This window comes from Eriocheir sinensis, chromosome 30 (genome assembly GCF_024679095.1).
Source record: "Eriocheir sinensis breed Jianghai 21 chromosome 30, ASM2467909v1, whole genome shotgun sequence".
NCBI lineage: Eukaryota > Metazoa > Arthropoda > Malacostraca > Decapoda > Varunidae > Eriocheir > Eriocheir sinensis.
In genome coordinates, this window is record NC_066538.1 from 13,265,501 (window position 1) to 13,285,463 (window position 19,963).

Genomic DNA, 19,963 nt, shown 5'->3' on the forward strand with positions numbered 1-19,963 from the left:
CCTCATCCTTTAACACCCTTTCCTAATCCACGTTCCTTTTTCACCCACTTCCTCCAGACGTTCATCCATGCAGGAGGCGGCGGATGTGTGGGTGGGCGTTGGATCTCATGAAGGCGTTGTAATCCCTGGCGTTGAACAAGTCGATGACTGCAATAGAGTAATGAGTAAATGAGTTAATAATGGGTCATGGAAAGAGGGCTGAGGGAGGTGGAGTGAGGAGGACTGTCATGCTAGGTGGAAAAGCGAACAGTGACAATGAGGGAGAGAAGGGAAGGGAAGGGAAGGGAAGGCTGGGAGGTGCAGGGTGAGAAATACTACCATGTTAAAGTTAGGTAGAGACGAGAATGAGAGAAGAGTGAGAAGAGTGAGGGAAGGCTGAGAGAGGTATAGAGTTAGAAATACTGTCATTCTAGAGGCAAATACAAACGCAAATGAGAGAACAAGAATGACAAGGTACAGGGTGAGAAATATTGCCATGCTAAAGGTAGGTAGAGACGATAATGAGAGAAGAGTGAGAAGAGGGAGGGAAGGCTGAGAGAGGTATAGAGTTAGAAATACTGTCATTCTAGAGGAAGATATATACGAAGAGAGAATGAATGACAAGGTACAGGGTGAGAAATATTGCCATGCTAAAGGTAGGTAGAGACAAGAAGAGTGAGAAGAGGGAGGGAAGGCTGAGTGAGGTATAGAGTTAGAAATACTGTCATTCTAGAGGCAAATACAAACGCAAATGAGAGAACAAGAATGACAAGGTACAGGGTGAGAAATATTGCCATGCTAAAGGTAGGTAGAGACGAGAATGAGAGAAGAGTGAGAAGAGGGAGGGAAGGCTGAGAGAGGTATAGAGTTAGAAATACTGTCATTCTAGAGGAAGATATATACGAAGAGAGAATGAATGACAAGGTACAGGGTGAGAAATATTGCCATGCTAAAGGGAGGTAGAGACAAGAAGAGTGAGAAGAGGGAGGGAAGGCTGAGTGAGGTATAGAGTTAGAAATACTGTCATTCTAGAGGCAAAGACAAACGCGAATAAGAAAACAAGAATGGTATAGAGTGAGTCAGAGTGAAATAGTGAGGGATAGAGGAAGGGGAGAGAGAGGTAGAGTGAGGAAGACTGTCATGCTAGATAGAGATACGAAAGAGAACAAGAGTGACAGAGTGAGAGATAGAGGAAGGGAAAGAAGGATGAGACAGGTAGTTTGAGGCATACTAACATGCTAGGTAGATAGGGAGGCGAGTGGGTGACTGAGTGGGAGTGAGTAAGCAGAGAGAGATAACATGTAAAGTGAAAGACATGATTGTGTGACTGCCTGATTAACTGAAGTGGAAAAAAAAGCAGTTCAAGAAGCGATTTGATAAGATTAGAGAGGGACGAAAAATCAGTAAGAGTGAAATTGATTAAGACAAGAGGATCAGAAAATAAAAGACGAAGTAGGAAAGAGAAGAGTGGCGTGACAGAGATAGGAAAGGAATGAAAAGTATGCGATCAATAACTTCTGGAATGATTGTACTGAAAATGAGGAGTGCAAACAGAGGGGATGAGTTAATTAGGGGAAGTTAAGGGAATGATTAATGGCATGTGTGTATAGGGAGAAGGAATGAGAGAAAATGGATTACGGAGTGGTGAAGATGATAGAGTGAGTAATGAGTTTAAGGAGAAAAAGAGTGATGAAAAGGAACTAATTAAGGAGTAAGGGAATGGTAAGGGAATGATGACAAAACTGAACAGGAAGAAAAGCAGTAAAAGGAAAAGATATGAAAAGTGTGAAGAGAATGAAGAGTTAGAGGATAGATAACAGATGATATGGGATTTAGAAGTGTGAATAGAAGTTAAAGTAAGAGGAAAAAAGGAATGGAAAAGGAGGAATTAGAAGAGTGTGAGAAGAAGAAACAGAGAAAAAAGAAGGAAAAGGAAAAGATATGAAAAATGTGAAGAGAATGACGAGTTAGAGGATAGATAACAGATTATATGGATTTAGAAGTGTGAAGAAAAGATAAAGTAAGAGAAATAAAAAAAGGAATGGAAAAGGAAGAATTAGAAGAGTTTGAGAAGAAGAAACAGAGAAAAAAGAAACGAAGGGAAAGGGATTGAGAAGTGTGAAAAGGAAGAACAGAAAGAGAAAAAAAGAATCAAAGGAAAGAAATTAAGAAGTACGAAAGGAAAAAGAGGAATGGAAGAGAAGTTAAGAAGAGTCTGAACCGAAGGAACAATAAGAAAAAAAAACGAATGAATGGGAAGGTTATGAAGTGTGTGTGGAAAGGAGGAAAAAAATAGAGAAAAAGGGAATGAAAGGCAAATGAAATAAGGAAGAAGAATATGAAAATAAGGAATGGAAGACAAGAAATTAAGTGAGTAAAGAGAAGGAATAGTGAGAGAGAAAAAGAATGGAAAGAGTGACATTTAAAAGTGGAGGGAAAATGGAATGGAAGGAAAGAAATCGAGTAGAGTGAAAATAAAAGCAGGAACGAATGGAAGGAAATAAAGAAGAGTGGAAAGACAAAAAAAGAGGAAGAAAGGAAAGAAAAGCAAGGGATTCGAAGAGGGCAATGGAAAAGTAGTGAAAGAGAGAAGGGATGCAAAGGACGGGACCAACATTCTTTAACATATCTCCGCCCAAGCACACACATTTGGCAAGGCGTTCGTAGGAGTTGTGGGCCTTATCATTGGTACTCTTATGACCCTGATGGTGGTTTGATCATTCTTCTGTACCCTGAACCTGAAAAAAGTCATTACAACCCGACTAATCTGCCCCCAAGCACACACATTTGTCAAGGCGTTCGTAGGAATTGTGGGCCTTATCATTGATACTTTTATGACCCTGATGGTGGTTTGATCATTTTTCTTTACCCTGAACCTGAAAAAAAGTCATTACAAGCCGACTATTCGACGCCCAATCACACACGTTTGTCAAGGCGTTCGTAGGAGTTGTGGGCCTTATCATTGGTACTTTTATGACCCTGATGGTACTTTGATCATTCTTCTGTACCCTGAACCTGAAAAAAGTCATTACAATCCGACTAATCTGCCCCCAATCACACGCGTTTGTCAAGGCGTTCGTAGGAGTTGTGGGCCTTATCATTGGTACTTTTATGACCCTGATGGTGGTTTGATCATTCTTCTGTACCCTGAACCTGAAAAAAAGTCATTACAACCCGACTATTCGACGCCCAATCACACACGTTTGTCAAGGCGTTCGTGGGAGTTGTGGGCCTTATCATTGGTACTTTTATGACCCTGATGGTGGTTTGATCATTCCTCTGTACACTGAACCTGAAAAAAGTCAATTCAACCCGACTAATCTCCTTTACGGCCTTTGAAAATACCTGATATGAGTAGCGGAAGCGTCTGAGAACTCCTACTTAAAGGGTGTGTGAAGGGAAGGGAAGGGGCAGCAGTAAGGGGGGTCAGACCATGCGTGCAGGTGTCCCATTCATCAACCTCGCCAATGGTACATAAATTATCACTCCCCTCCTCGTCCCTATAATCTCCCTCTTTACTCCCCTTCACTCCCATGTTATTTACTCCCCAACAGCGATGGATTCAATGGTTGCCTACAGTTAGCCGCACTTCCGTCGCCTCCTCTTCCTGTTCCTCGTCTTCCTCGGTATATTTCTTCCGTTCATTGTGTCGTTTTTCATCACTTTGTCTCGCCTTACTCCCCTTCACTCCCATGTTATTTACTCCCCTACAGCGATGGATTCAATGGTTGCCTACAGTTAGCCGCACCTCCCTCGCCGCCTCTTCCTGTTCTTCGCCTCCCTCGGTATATTTCTTCCGTTCAGTGTGTCGTATTTCTTCACTTTGTCTTTCCACTGTGCTACTTCCTCTCTTGAACATGGGTTTGGGTGTTATTTTAGTCTCTCTCTCTCTCTCTCTCTCTCTCTCTCTCTCTACGGCACTGATTTATCTGCCTCTGCTTTGTACGTAGAATCAATATCTTAACTACATTTATGAAGCGTCCGTCCTTCTTTTTATCTCTCCTTCTTCTACTTATTATTATTATTATTTTCTTCTTGATCTTCTTGTTCTTCTTCCTCTTCTTGTTTTTTTTTCTTTTAGTTCTTGTTCTTCTTCTTCTCTTCCTCCTCCTCTCGTAAAGCTATAAGCGTGTAGTCGTGGCAGGGGTCGGCAGCCTTTTGAACATAGAGTGCCAAGTCTAATTAATGCCTTTTCTTTTACTACCTTGCGTGCCAGGTGTTATTTTTTCCCACATTATAAAGCGTATGTCCTGTGGAAATTGAGATCATAATCATAGACACAGAGTATGTAGTGACCATTATAACTAAAGTAAAGTGTATTTTCCTGCACATGTATAACATAAATGTTACATTTTTGTAGCAATTAGCATTCCTAGTAACTAAAAATATATTATTTTTTATTTTAAATTTATACTCACAATATTAATGCGATCCTTGCCCTTGCTTCCCTTTGGCCAAAGTTGAAATTTCAGGTGAGTATCTGGACACCTTGAGCTTCACACAACCCTCAGAATGATCCGTTGTAAGCTTGCTTCGATGGGGGTTGAGGACGTGCCTCATGTGAGAAAATATCTGCTCACATTGATATGTAGATCCAAATGCTGATAGCAATGCAAAAGCTACTTTCTTCATGCAATTGAATTTATCAGGCAGTGAGGTCCAGGAACTTAATATGGAGGCTGCATGATCATTCATACTAGTTTCCAATAGTTCTCGAAGATCTTTAAATTTTGCTGACCACAATGATGAGGCCTGAAGGTCAATCAACTGCATTTCCAACTCCTCAGTTTCCATCCACTCAAAGAGAGACTCGTCCAACTCACTGTATTTAAAGGTGTCTGGTCTGATTAAAAACGAAAACACTGGGCCAGTGTGTTGGAAATCTTGAAATCTGATTGAGAACTCAGACTTTAATTCTTGCATGTACACCTGAAGATCAGTAGTGTTGACAGGATGAATTGCAGATAAGTTCTTCAAGTTTTTGAAGTAACGGAAAGAACCAGTTTTGATATCTGATGAGTAAACTGCAAGCTTTGCAACAAATGCCTTCCAAATATCATACAAATCCATCACTGTTTTTCCTGCACCTTGCAAGATAAGATTGAGGTCATTTAGATGTTTGGTGATGTCTGAGAGAAACATAAGTTTCACAGTCCAGTCTCTGTCCTCCAGCTCAGGATAGTCTTGGCCTTTTTCTGATAAAAAAATCTTTATTTCATCAAAGCATTCCACAAACCTCTCCAATACCTTCCCACAGCTTAACCACCTAACACTGCTGTGCAAGGGTATATCTTTGTAAGCACTGTCCACCTCTTCAAGGAAAGCTTGAAACTGCCTGTGCGTAAGAGAAGAGTGTGCAACAAGAAAATTCACTACTTTTGTAACAGTAGCCATCACTTTGTTGAGATCAGAGCTCGAGATCTTGGCACATAAATTTTCTTGATGAATTATGCAGTGCAATTTCAGAATGGGGTGCCCAATTTTATCCTCAACCATCTTAGTAAAACTCTTGGTTGTTCCTACCATGGCAGGGGCACCATCCGTTGTAACTGCAAAAATCTTTCTTATGTCGACCCCTCTGTCCTCAAAATGATCAGTGAATGTCTTCAGTATGTCCTCTCCCTTGGTAGTGCCATACATAGGTTTAAGACAGCACAGCTCCTCGTGTATCTCTGTGTCACTATACCTGGCAAAAACAGCCAAGCGGGGAATGTCATTTATATCCACGCTTTCATCCAGGGCCACACTGAACACAGGTGTAGTTGTTAAAGCAACAGTTTGCTGCTCACTTACATTAGCAGCCATTTCAGAAATACGTCTCTCCACGGTCCTAGCTGAGACAGGCATGTCTTTTATCCTTGAGATGATCATGTGTTTGTTTGATATGCCATCAAATAACACCTCAGAGCACTCTAGGAAAGCTGCTTTTATAAAATCACCATCGGTAAAAGGTTTTCCATGCTTGGCAATACACAAGGCTAGTTTGTAACTGGCCTCAGTTGCATTGTTTTTGCTAGCACTCAGGTTCTTAAACACATTACTTTGTTTCTCATAGCGCGATACTGCTTTCTTAATCGCTTCAGCCTTGTCTGTACTGTCCTTGAAAGTCTTCTCGTGTTTTGTTTTAAAGTGTCTTTTAACACTCGATGTGCGGCACACGACATTCTCGCAGCAGAGAGCACACACAGCACGATCATTCTGCTGAATAAATCCAAAGTCATTTGTCCATGATGACTGAAATGATCGGACATCAAGCTTGACTTTTTTCGCAGTAGCCATGGCGACAGTAACTAGAAAGAATGTCACTCACGGCGGCTAAATAGTTACTGAAGCAGAAATAGCAACGCTGCCGCTGCGTGGCAGATGCGTCACAGCGGCTGGGGGCAACGTGTCTCATACTCGTTTACATCTCGTTGTACTCACGCATTCCTCATCGCGTATACGAAACATTTTCGTTTTAATTCAATGTATCATAGGAAAGAATGATTTAAAATCGTTCGAAAACTTAAACTGTGATAAAAGTAAGGATGTACAATTCACATCTCTCTCTCTCTCTCTCTCTCTCTCTCTCTCTCTCTCTCTCTCATTATTCTGTTTTTTTTACTTTTTCTTTGCTTCTTCGAATCACGTGGAGTGCCATAGGCAAGCACTCTGCGTGCCAAGTCTGGCACGCGTGCCAAAGGTTGCCGACCCCTGCGGGCACTGTAGTGTGTCAATCGCTCTCAATAGCCAGTAATTCGGATGATGGCTTGTTCACCGGCTACGCGCACGCCCTCAATACCCACTCTCCTCTCCTTTGTTACACTCACGCTCCCAATGCTCCTTTCTCCTCCTCTTCTCCCTCTTTCTTTCACACGCCCTCAGAAACTCCATGTTCTTCCCTCGATACTCCGTTCTCTTCCTTTCCTTTCTCTCTCTTCCTCTCCTTTCTAACACACATGACCCCGATACTCCGTTCTCTTCCTTTCCTTTCTCTCTCGTCCTCTTCTTTCTATCACACACGACCCCGATACTCCGTTCTCTTCCTTTCCTTTCTCTCTCGTCCTCTCCTTTCTAACACACACGACCCCGATACTCCGTTCTCTTCCTTTCCTTTCTCTCTCGTCCTCTCCTTTCTAACACACACGACCCCGATACTCCGTTCTCTTCCTTTCCTTTCTCTCTCTTCCTCTCCTTTCTAACACACACGACCCCGACGCTTCGTTCTCTTCCTTTCCTTTCTCTCTCGTCCTCTCCTTTCTAACACACACGACCCCGACGCTTCGTTCTCTTCCTTTCCTTTCTCTCTCGTCCTCTCCTTTCTAACACACACGACCCCGATACTCCGTTCTCTTCCTTTCCTTTCTCTCTCGTCCTCTCCTTTCTAACACACACGACCCCGATACTCCGTTCTCTTCCTTTCCTTTCTCTCTCGTCCTCTCCTTTCTAACACACACGACCCCGATACTCCGTTCTCTTCCTTTCCTTTCTCTATCGTCCTCTCCTGTCTAACAAACAAGACCCCGATACTCCGTTCTCTTCCTTTCCTTTCTCTCTCGTCCTCTCCTTTCTAACACACACGACCCCGATACTCCGTTCTCTTCCTTTCCTTTCTCTCTCTTCCTCTCCTTTCTAACACACACGACCCCGATACTCCGTTCTCTTCCTCTTCTTTCTCTTTCACAAACTCCCACGATACTCCATTTTTTCAACCAATACTCCATTCTCTTCCACTCTTTCTCTTCCTCTCCTTTCTAACACACGCAACCCCGATACTCCGTCCTCTTTCTCTCCTCTTTCTTTCTTTCTCTCCTTCTTTCTTTCTCTCCTCCTCCTCCTCCTCCTTCTTCAAAGATTACTCCCTCCCTATAGGTGCTCTTTCTCCCTTATTATTAACCCTCGCCGCCGATCATAAACGCTAATGCACGAGATAAGAATAAATATGAACTTTATCTACACACACACACACACACACGCAAACACACACACACACACACACGATAAGACCTTCCTTTACACACTCGCAGACACACATACACACACACACACACTCCCTTATATCCACACACTTGCTTACATCATTAATGGAGATCTTGTATACACAGCGGCTATATATAAGCCCTGCACACCTTTCCCGTTACCTCCCTCTTAACTGTATACCGCCGCCCGAGCCAATGTTATGTTTTATTAATGTAGGCGTGTTGGCGGGGGTGGCGCTGGCGTGTGTTTGTGGGAGCTTGAGGGGACCAGCAAGGGGAGCTAGGTCGGTATTATAAGTCAGAGAAGTGATCAATCGAGTTCTAATGAGTGTTTCTTTAGGCTCATGGTACTGAGGAAGGGTCAAACTACCACCAGGGTCATAAAACTACTCCTGGAAATGCCCGAAACTCATATGAAAGCCTTGGCAAATATGTGAACTTGGGAGAAGAAATGATTTAAAATACGACGCTAGTGTCATGCAAGCGGATGTCCCCCCCCCCCCCCCCTCCTTGCCTGCCCGCTTGCCCCCTTATCTGTTGGCTGCCTTTCCGGTCACGTGACGGACACCAACGGAAGAATAAAGTAGCAAATTCATTATAAGAGGTGGAAATTAATAAAATAAGAAGTGAGGAAAAGGAAAACCAATCAAAATAAATTATGTAAAGAAAAGTAGGTATTAAGGAGAAAAAAATAAAAGAAGTAAATACTGTACAGGATGATCGTATGTAAAAGTAGGATAGACGAGATTAATCAATAAAGAAAGAAAACCTAGGAAAAAGGGGAGACTCGGATAAAGTTCATGAAAACTAATCAACGAGTATTCAAAACTTTATCGTCAACCAACAACAGACGTGACAGGTTGCATAATACACAGGTTACGAAGACAAAATAAAGGCTAGAGAGGCACTACAGAGGCTACAGAAGAACAGCAAAGGTTACAGAGGCACAAAAGAGTATACAGGGGAACAAAAGATTCTACAGAAGAACATAAAATTCTACAGAGGAACAGGGGATTCTACAGAGGCACAAAAGATTCTACAGAGGAACAAAAGATTCTACAGAGGAACAGAAGATTCTACAGAGGAACAGGGGATTCTACGGAGGAACAGAAGATTCTACAGAGGAACAAAAGATTCTACAGAGGCTCAAAAGATTCTACAGAGGAACAAACATAAGATTCTACAGAGGAACAGGGGATTCTACAGAGGCACAAAAGATTCTACAAGGCAACAAAAGATTCTACAGAGGAACAGAAGATTCTACAGAGGAACAGGGGATTCTACAGAGGCTCAAAAGATTCTACAAGGCAACAAAAGATTCTACAGAGGAACAGAAAATTCTACAGAGAAACAGAAGAGTCTACAGAGAAACAGAAGATTCTACAGAGGAACAAGGGATTCTACAGAGGCACAAAAGATTCTACAGGGGAGCAAAATATTCTACAGAAGATTCTACAGAGGAACAAGGGATTCTACAGAGGAACAAAAAATTCTACAGGGGAACAAAAGATTATACATAGGAACATAAAATTCTACAGAGGAAGAGGGGATTCTACAGAGGCACAAAAGATTCTACAGAGGAACAGAAGATTCTACAGATGAACAAACGATTCTACAGAGGATCAGGAGATTCTACAGATGCACAAAAGATTCTCCTGAGAAACAAGAAATTTTGAAGAGGCATAAAGGATTCTACAGAGGCACAACAGAGACAACACAGGCACAACAGAGACAAGAGGATCACACCAAAGGCAAAACAAAAACTAAAGATGCCAAAAACAGAGAATACAGAGGCACATTTACCTTCCACGTCGGCGGTGAAGCCCGTTGGAGTGCTCTTGGAGTGGTCACCGTCATCGTATACCGTCACGCGAACCTCTGACTTGGCGAAGATCACATGGGGTCGCGTGCCACCCTGGGGGAAGAAAAAATGGTGAGAGAGAGAGAGAGAGAGAGAGAGAGAGAGAGAGAGAGAGAGAGAGAATGTTCAGATCCGTTGTAGATTCTTCCCATTTTTTTTTTAGTCTTCTTTCTTTCTTATATCTGTTCCTCCTCCTCCTCCTCCTCCTCCATCCTCTTCCCTTCCCTCCATGTTACGGGCCATTAAGTCAAGCAACACACACACACACACACACACACACACACACACACACACACACGTTGGCAGTTTAAACACATCACTAAACATTTTCTCGCTCCCATTTCCGTCCTTCTTCCTTTCTCTTCCCAGATTCCCAGACGTCCGGGTCGAGCAAACAGCATCATTTCGCTCTTTTTTGCAGTCATTTCCTATTTAACTATTCCTTTTTTCTTTCCCCTCTCGTGTGTGTTTAGCAAAGTCATTTCTCCGTCTGCTCCAATTCTTTTCCCCTGGTATTTTTTCCCTCTTTTCACTTTCCTGTTTACTTTCCTTTTTTTTTATTTCAGGAAGTGACCACATAACAAAGAACCCCGTCAATTATTTCCCTGTTTTGCTCAGTTTTCTTTTTGCTCCAATTATTTTTTCTCAGTATTTGTTCTCCTTTTTCCCTTTCCATTTTACTTTCGTTTTTTTCCCGGAAGTGGCTGGAGATCTCACAGTTTTTTGTAGTAATATAACAATGGATCCCATAAAATCTTGGCTGTTTTCCTCAGCTTTGTTTCTCCTCCAATTCTTTTCCCGTTTTTTATCTCAGGAAGTGGCTGTGGAGGTCAGAGTTTTTTCACAGTAATGATAAATATAACAAAGAATCCCATAAAATCTTGCCTGTTATGCTCAGTTTTCTTCCTGCTACAATGCTGTTTCCCTGATATTTTTGTCTTCTTTATTCCTTTCCTTTTTACTTTTTGTCTTATACTTTTAGGAAGTGGTTGTAGAATTCCTATATAAAATAAGAGCTCCCACATTTCCACATCTTAAACGAACGAACGAACGAACATATCCTTTTTTGTCTTCTTTCTGTAATGGCAAATATAACAAAGACACCCATAAAATTATACCTGTTATGATCAGTTTTCTTTCCGTACTTACAGGGGATACTCTGTTGCCGCACCACCGCGCATCGTAGCCGTTGTTCTCCCGCTCCACCTCGATGTATGCGCCGTGACAGTCCACCGAGTACGCCGCCGACAGGTTATGGAAGGTGAGCAGCAGATATAGGCCGGGTTCAGTCTACGGGGGGAGGAAGAATTTAGTTTTATGATGCTGGAACAGGAGCGAAAGGAGGAAAAGAGGGAGGGAAAGAAGAGGTGGAGGTATATATTTTGTGATTGCGTGTGTATAAAAGGTGAAAGAAGGAAGGGTGGGAAGTTGGAAGGAATGAAAGGAGCAAGGAAAGAAGAGGAGAGGAAGGATTAAGTTTTGTGACGCTGGAAAATTACCGAAGGGAAGAAAAGAAGGAGGGAAAGAGAAGGGAAGGACATGACGTGCTTTGTGATATCCTACTGTGTGAGAAAGTTGAAAGAAAGAAGGAAGGAAGGAGAGAAGGAAGGCAATAAGAGGGGAAGAATGGTCGAGTGTTGTGACTCCGGAAAAGGCATGAAGGGAGGAAACGATGGAGGGAACGGAGAAGGGGACAGAGTATGTTTGGGGATTTTCTTAAAAGTGGTGAAAAAGAGGAAAGAGGAAAAGAAGGTAGGGAGGAAAAAAGGAGCAAGGGAAAATTAAAGTAAACTGTAAAATGAGAAATGTGATAAGGAAAGTAGGGAGTTAATTAAGAAAAAGCAAACACACGCAGAGAAAGAAAACAGGAAACTCGTAAGAAAGAAAAACACAAACAGTAATGGGAAAAAAATATAGAAATAGTTAAAACACGGGCAAAAGGGATGAAAGAAACGGAAACGGAAACTTATACCGACGAAGAAAGAGAGCGAAACACGGAGAGCAGAAAACGAAAACAAGGGAATTAAAGGTAAATAAAGAAAGAGTAAGAAAGACAAGTAAAAAGCAGAAATGGGAAAAAAATATAGAAAGAGGGAAAGTACGGCAAAAGGGATGAAAGAAACGAAGAAAAAATATACCGACGAAGAGACAGAGAAACACGTAGAGCAGAAAACGAAAATAGGGAAAGAAAAGGACAATAAATGAAGAAAGAGTAAGGAAGACAAGTAACGAAGCAGCAATGGGAAAAATGGGTAAAAGGGATGAAAGAAACGAAGAAAACATTACCGACGAAGAGACAGAAACACGTCCAACAGAAAACGAAAACAAGGGAAGAAAAAGTTGGTAAATAAATAAAGAGTAAGGAAGACAATTAACAAAACAGCACTTGATAAAATGGGCAAAAGGGATGAAAGAAACGAAGAAAAACTTACACCGCCCAAGAAAGACGGCAAAACACGTAAAACAGAAAACAAAAACAGGGGAAGAAAAGGTTAATAGATGAAGAAAGAGTAAGGAAAACAAGCAACACGTAGGAGGAGAAACATATGCTTGAGGCGGGCGAAGGAAAAGGCAAATAGGAAAAGGCAGGAACGTACACAAGAGGCGGCAGGTGGTGCGTGGCCGCTGGGCTCATTTCCGTTCCCTTGGTGTGTGTGTGTGTGTGTGTGTGTGTGTGTGTGTGTTTCTCTTTATTTATGTATTTCTCTTTACTTCCCTTGTTTTCGTTTTCATCCTGAGCTTTAAAGAAATGCTAGTTTTTGGACCATTGTGTAAACTAGAGATTGATACGTTTTATTGTAAGTTGTGGTCAATAAATATCTTATCTATCTATCTGTGTGTGTGTGTGTGTGTGTGTGTGTGTGTGTGTGTGTGTGTGTGTGTGTGTGTGGCGGGGTGTCCACTCACAGGCGCGTGGGAAGAAAGCTGCTGTGACGCCTTAACCACAGAAGCCACAGGAATGATTTTATGCGGGGACTAATTTCATTGTGACTTTATTGTATTCCAGTTTAAGTATTAGTGTGTGAGTGGGTACGGGGGTGTCTGTGTCCTTACCTAATTGTTCTGTTTTTGTATTTCTTTTTTTTTTCTTTTTTCTTTTTTCTTGTGTTTTCTATCTTTACAACATTGGGTCAAGCTCGTAGTGTCCCGTCTTTTTTGTATATATTTTTGTATGCTCTTTACTGAATGCCTAATGGTTTTTGGCACTCACGACTTCTGTAATGTTTTTTTTTTTTTTGTCTGGCTGTCCGAATATTCTTTTTATCTAATCATTTCTTATAGCTATGTGTTGGGCTCTGTGTGTGTGTGTGTGTGTGTGTGTGTGTGTGTGTGTGTGTGTGTGCGCGCGCGCGTGTGTGTGTGTGTGTGTGTGTGTGTGTGTGTGTGTGTGTGTGTGTGTGTGTGTGTGTGTGTGTGTGTGTGTGTGTGTGTGTGTGTGTGTGTGTGTGTGTGTGTGTGTGTGTGTGTGTGTGTGTGTGTGTGTGTGTGTGTTTTGCTTGTTTCCACGAGTGCACACAGCTCTGGAAAACAACAACAACAAAACCCATCCTAATGTTTTGCTCACGAACAAAAAACAAACAAACAAAAAAAAAGATAAATGAACTCTTTATTATATGTCGGTAACCGTTTCAGTGTACGTGCTTGTGTGTGTATAATAACTATGTATACATGTATGAGTATGTAAGTATGTATGTATGTATGTATGTATATTTTTAGAGTGAAGGAAACGGTTCATGGGCAAAAATAAAAGAGAAAAAAGCCGTATGTATGTATGTATGAAGGTAGGTAGGTAGGTATGAGTGTTCTTAAGTCTATATAACTCCACGTACAACAATGAAGAAGCAGCGTACGATCACCCACCTTGATGTTCCATTCACAATAGATCTGCTCCCCCTCGCTGGCCGCGCGCTTCGCTCTCATCGCACCGGGCTGCAGGAACCGCATCAGGGTATCTGGGGGGAGGTTCATCAGGTACCTGGGGGAGGGAAAGGGAAATAACATACAAAAGAAGGAAAACAAGTACGAGGAGGGAGACTCACGCAGGGAAGTGGGAGAGTAATTTACGGAAGGGACATCACGTACGGAAAGGGATAGTCATTTACGGAAGGGGGAAATACGAAAATAGTAGAGGAGAAAGAGAAATAACGCACAGAAGGGGAGTCATTTATGGTAAGGAGACATCACGTACGGAAAGGGATAGTCATTTACGGGAGGGGAGGAATACGAAAACAGTAAAAGTAACATGTTTAAAAAAGTAAGCAAAAGGAAATCCATGTACGTCAGCTGAGATGGAGAGAAAAAGATGAAAAAATGATACCGTATGCCTTGGAATGTACAGAAGGAAGAGAGTCATATATGGAAGGGGGAAACTATGTAAGAAAGAGGAAAATCACGTACGAGAAGGATTTTTACACAATGAGTATGAAAACTATCGTAGGGAGAGAAAACACGACAACAGTTGAAGAAGAAGGGAAATCACATTTTACATTAAGTATGAAAACTATCGTAGGGAGAGAAAACACGACAACAGTTGAAGGAGAAGGGAAATCACGTACGAGAAGGATTTTTACACATTGAGTATGAAAACTATCGTAGGGAGAGAAAACACGACAACAGTTGAAGAAGGGAAATCACGTACGAGAAGGATTTTTACACATTGAGTATGAAAACTATCGTAGGGAGAGAAAACACGACAACAGTTGAAGGAGAAGGGAAATCACGTACGAGAAGGATTTTTACACATTGAGTATGAAAATTATCGTAGGGGGAGAAAACACGACAACAGTAGCAAGAAGGGAAATCACGTACGGGAGAGTGAGTCACGAACGGAAGTGGAGAATCACGTAGGAGAGGGAAAATATATATTGTAGGGTAAGAAAATGAACGAAGGGAAGAAAATACGGAAACAGGAGAAGTATATGGGGGAAGGAAAGGAAAAGTGCAAAAAAAAGGGAATAACATACGAGAGGAAAAAAATATACGGGAAGTTAAAAAAAAAGTACATGATGGCGAAAAAAAAATCGTAAGGAAAGATAATACGCAGAGAGAGAGAGAGAGAGAGAGAGAGAGAGAGAGAGAGAGAGAGAGAGAGAGAGAGAGAGAGAGAGAGAGAGAGAGAGAGAGAGAGAGAGAGAACGAAAAAAAAATAAAGAAAACAGAAATCACGGACGAAAAGGATAACCAAAATTGAGGGAAAAAACACGGACCGGAGGGGAAACACGTGTACGGAAAAAGTATATATAAAAAAAAAAATGCAAAAGTTATAAAAAAAATGTCACGTAGAAAGGAAAAGAAAAAAAAATCACGTATTGAAGGAAAAAAGCGAATTCAAGAAGGGAAAGAAGGGAAGAAGGAAGCGTCGTATGAAGAGAAGAAAAAAAAACATGATCAGAAAATGAGAAAAAAAACTAGAACAGGAGGGAAAAAAAACACCAAGGGAAGGAAGGAAAAAAAGAATGACGTTGTGCTTCGAATGGAGGGGAAAAAAAAAACATGCAGAAAAGAGGGAAAAACGCTAAGGAAGGAAAAAAAGAGAATGGAAAAAATCAACTTCAGGAGGAAAATAACACTAAGGAAAGGAAGAAAAAAAACACAAAAGAGAAAAAAAAAACGCCAAGGAAGGAGGGAAAAAACAAAAGGGAAAAATTCAACTTCAGGAAGAAAATAACACCAAATAAAGGAAGAAACAGTTTGGGTTTCTGCGTCGAATGAAAGCAGAAAAAAAAACATACACAAAAAGGGAAAAAAATCAAGTTCAAAAGGAAAAAAGAGCAAACACAGAAGGAAAAAGTTCAAGTTCAAGTTCAGGAGGGAAAGCAACACCGAGGGAAGGAGGGAAATAAACAGCCTGGCTTTGTGCGTCGTGGAGGGTGAAGAGGCGCTGCGTGTGTACGGGGGATGAGCCTTAATGGAGTGTTTGTGTAGTGTTGCGTGACTGTAGAGCCCGCAACACCTGCCTGGGGGGGGAGAGAGAGAGAGAGAGAGAGAGAGAGAGAGAGAGAGAGAGAGAGAGGGGTTAACAGGCTATAGCTAACAAAAATACATGATACTTGCACTACTAAAAAAATACTACTACTACTATTACTACTACTACTACTGCTCTACCCTGAAGATCTTTAGAGTCAACACGGAGGTATTTTTTCATGCAGATGTTTTTTTTTTTCTTTTCTGGCAGGCATCTTTTTTTTCAGTTATTAAGAGGTTTTCTTCCTTCGGGACATATTTTTTTTCTTTGCGGGAAGCGGTTTTCTGACTGATATTTTTATCTTCGTGGAATATTAACGATGGTGACCTGGAACAACACCGAATGCATAACGTAATATGGTGTTTTAAGAGGATAGACAGAAGCATAACAATCAATCAATCAGCGGAGACATACGCCGGGGGGCGCGTCGCCTCACCCACCCTACGACGCCAAGTCCGGGGGTCCCTCCGGGCAAGTGTCCATGCAGGCCCCTTCCCATCCTGAGTACCTCCCGGCAGGATCTATCGACTTGCTCAAGTCACGAACTCCGTGGGCGTCCCCTTGGCCTCCTCCACTCAGAATTGTCTCTCACAGAGACAACCCGATGGGGTCAGCTTCTGAGTAACGTGCCACATGCCCGTACAGCTTGGGTTGGCGTTGACGGACTATGCAGGTAATATATAACAAATCAGTCTCACGGTGTAGTCGCCGGTTTGACACAAAGTCATTCCAGCGATATCCCATGATTCTGCGTAGACACTTATTACCAAAGGCATCAATCCGCCTCTCCAAGTCCCCATTTAGTGTACATGTCTCACAGCCATAGAGTAAGACAGGGAGCACTAAGGACTTAAAGATTCGGATCTTTGTCCTTCTACACAGGTATCGACAACGCCATATACTCGTGCTAAGCGAGTCCATAACACCGTGGGCCAGGCCAATCCGCCGTAAAACTTCTTGGTGAGACCCCGTTGTTCTGAACTACTCTAGCATAACGGGGGCTGGTAATTAATTGAGATCATCCACAATTCCCACTACAACTTTTCATGCAGAACAATCTATACATCTAAACCACTTTAACAATTTTTTTTCTGCTAAATATGCGAAGCCGAATCTGTCATGCGCCGAAACTCACATAAGAACCCAGCTCTATCTGATTTATCAAACCAGAACGTCGTATTTTCCGGGATTCTCAATTATAACTATTGCATGAAAACATCTATACTTAACGACTTTAACGAGAACTACAAATCAATATGGTTATCGGCGCGGGGGAGGCAGTTTTGGGTCTGGAAACGGGAAATACAAGATGATGAGTTCGACAATCTGGCGCCTCATTCTTCAACATTGCGGAGCCCAAGCACACACACATTTGGCAAGGCTGTCGTAGGAGTCTAGGGCGTTTGCAAAGGTAGTTGTATAACCCTCCTGGTAGTCTGATCATTCTTTTGTGCCATGAATCTACAGAAACACTCATTAGACCGCGATTGATCTCCTTTTCGACCTTTAGAATAGTTGATGTGAGAGGTGGAAGAGTCTGAGAATACCGACTCTGGGCCCATTTAACACATCGGGCTCCTTTTAAGACTATTTCCCAAGGCCACAGAGAAGATTATTTTTTTTTTTTTTTACAGCAAAGGAGACAGCACAAGGGCACAAAAAAAGGAAACAACAATAAAAAAAAAGCCCGCTACTCGCTGCTCCTGTAAAGAATCCGGGTTTTCATGGATGATTTCCCCGTTCAAGACGCAGAAATCGGTTAAAACTGCCTCTAGGATCACAAAACAGTCCATGAAAATCCCAGCAACTTCCACGTGAGGATCTTCAAGCAGGTGAACTGAGGCGCCGATACGGTTAATTAAGAAAACCGACCCTGCTAACATTGATCGGAGCGTCCCTTAGAATGTAAACAAACGGAGGACGCACGTGGACGCTTGAGACTTCCGCGGTTGCCTCCACACTTTGCTCATTTCCCTTCGTCCTGCGGCGTCCCGAGGCAGCTGTTCATACTCAGGTGTTTACTCCTAAGACCCTGCTAATATATTCTCGGCCAGGGTTTCCGCGTTACAATGGGGAAGAGGAGGAAGCGGAAGGGATAGGCGGGAAGGAGGTAGGGTCGGGTGGCAGGGCAGGGGAGGAGAGAGAGAAAGGAAGTGTTGTGTTGCGAGCATTACTTAGAGTACCGTTTCTTCTTATGTTTATGCGCCTCCGTGGGTTTGCAATTAATACACGTCACTTTTACTCCTTCCTTGTGTGTGTGTGTGGGTGGGTGGGTTTGGGTTTGTGTGTGTGTGTGTGTGTGTGTGTGCGCGCCGGTAACCGTATATCGTTTTTTTGTTTGTGTATTTTTCCACCCACATAAAACTGACGCATTATATGATTATGCTGTTTTGTTTTCTGCGCCTTCCCATGTTTTATGCCTGTTAGTTTGATGAGTCTGTCAGAGGAAGAAAAGTAGTTGGTAAAGGACGAGGAGGAGGAGGAGGAAGTGTGTGAGAGAGAGAAAGAGGACGAGGAAGGAGGAGAAAGAGAAAGAGGAGGAAGAAGAATGAAAGAGAGAAGGAAGAAGGATGTTAGAGAGAAAGAGGACGAGGAAGGATGAGAGAGAGAGAGAGAGAGAGAGAGAGAGAGAGAGAGAGAGAGAGAGAGAGAGAGAGAGAGAGAGAGAGAGAGAGAGAGAGAGAGAGAGAGAGAGAGAGAGAGAGAGAGAGAGAGAGAGAGAGAGAGATGAAAAAGAATGGGAGAGAAGGAAGAATGGAGGAAGGAACATTAGAGGAGGAGAAGGGAAAGAACGAGAGAACGGATAACAGAGGAGAAGGAAAGAAAATAACAAGGACGAGGAAGAGAAGAGGAGGAGGAGGAGGAGAACGAGAAGAAATGGCTGGAAGAGGAAGTACTGATGGCGGGAGGGAGGGCGGAGGGAGGGAGAGGTAGAGGCGGACGAGGAAGAGGAAGGAAGAGGAAGGAGGAGGAGGAGGAGGAGGAGGAGGAGGAGGGAAGGAAACAAGCGACAGGACAAGTATGGCAAAGTTCAGTCACCTTACCACTTGCGTCAGCTGTCCACCTCTACCTCCACCCCTCCCTCCACCTCTCTCTTCCTCCCTCCTTTTCTTTCTTGCTCCACCTCCTCCACCTGCCGTTCTCCACGTCCCCTTTCTTTAGCCTACCCACGCCCCCTCCTCCTCCTCCTCCTCCTCCTCCTCACCATCTCTCTTACGCCTCTAGCCTTCCTCACCTTTCCGCTTCTCCTCCTCCTCCTCCTCCTCCTCCTCCTCTCATGCGTGTAGTAAAGTCACTCGTTCTCAGAAAAATACCAGCAAAAATCATTAATCATTGAACTCTTCTTCCGCCACGTGCTCGAGAGAGAGAGAGAGAGAGAGAGAGGGGTGGGGTGGGGGGGCAATACTTACTCGTGGAATTCGGGGCCCAGGGGGTGATGCGCTTCTGGTCTCTCCTTCCACGGGGTGCCCTGGGGTGTCTGGGGGTCGCCTTTCCCTGGCTGGGGCATCTGTGGGAGGGAGGGGAGAAAGTTACGGGTGATGGGGGGGAGGGGGTCGGGAGGTAATGGTGAAGGTGATTGTGATGGTGGTGATTAGGATGATGATGGTGCTGGTGGTGGCTGTGGTTATGTTGGAAGAGGTGGTGGTGGTGGTGGTTGGGAACGGTTGGGAATGGTGGGGGTGATATGGGGAATGGTGATGATGAGGGGTTAGGACGGTGGTGGTGGTTGGGGGATAGTAGTGACGATGAGGGTGAATATGGTTGTGAGTTGGGTGGAGATTGTTATGGTGGTAGGTGGAGTGGTGGTGGTGGTGGTGGTTGGAGAGGTTGGTGGTGGGGCTTGTGGTGGTGACTGCGGTGGTTGCAGGGATGGTGTTTGAGGGATGGTGGTGGTAGGGGTTGTGGTTGTGTTGATACCAGTAAGGAAATAACAGCAACAACATTGATGACTATTATTACTACGGAAGTACTACTACTACTACTACTACTACTACTGCCACTACTACGACTACTACTACTACTACTACCACTACTACTACTACTACTACTACTACTACTTCAACCACCACTACTAATATTGCTTCTGCTGCCGTCACTACCACAACTATTTCTACTACTAATACAAGTACCACCACAACACAAGTACACTGATCACTCCAAAGTTCAATAACGTCAAAAAAATATACACTCAATCGAATA

The 19,963-nt window shown here is 43.0% G+C and overlaps 1 protein-coding gene across 3 annotated transcripts in view; it reads right to left on the bottom strand.

Annotated features, from left to right (window-relative positions):
* LOC127005582 (general transcription factor II-I repeat domain-containing protein 2-like) overlaps positions 1-19,963 on the bottom strand; it is a 24,784-nt gene continuing 4,821 nt past the window's right edge. For 2 of the 3 annotated variants that reach the window (XM_050874517.1, XM_050874516.1), the window contains 5 exons: positions 19,174-19,271; positions 13,660-13,774; positions 10,948-11,088; positions 9,741-9,852; positions 1-147 (listed from right to left, as the gene is read on the bottom strand). In XM_050874517.1, the coding sequence (XP_050730474.1) occupies positions 62-147; positions 9,741-9,852; positions 10,948-11,088; positions 13,660-13,774; positions 19,174-19,271 (552 nt within the window). In that variant the 3' untranslated portion in view covers positions 1-61. Of the gene's footprint in view, positions 148-4,397; positions 6,441-9,740; positions 9,853-10,947; positions 11,089-13,659; positions 13,775-19,173; positions 19,272-19,963 lie in introns of those variants that run through there. The other variant, XM_050874518.1, reaches the window with a different exon arrangement.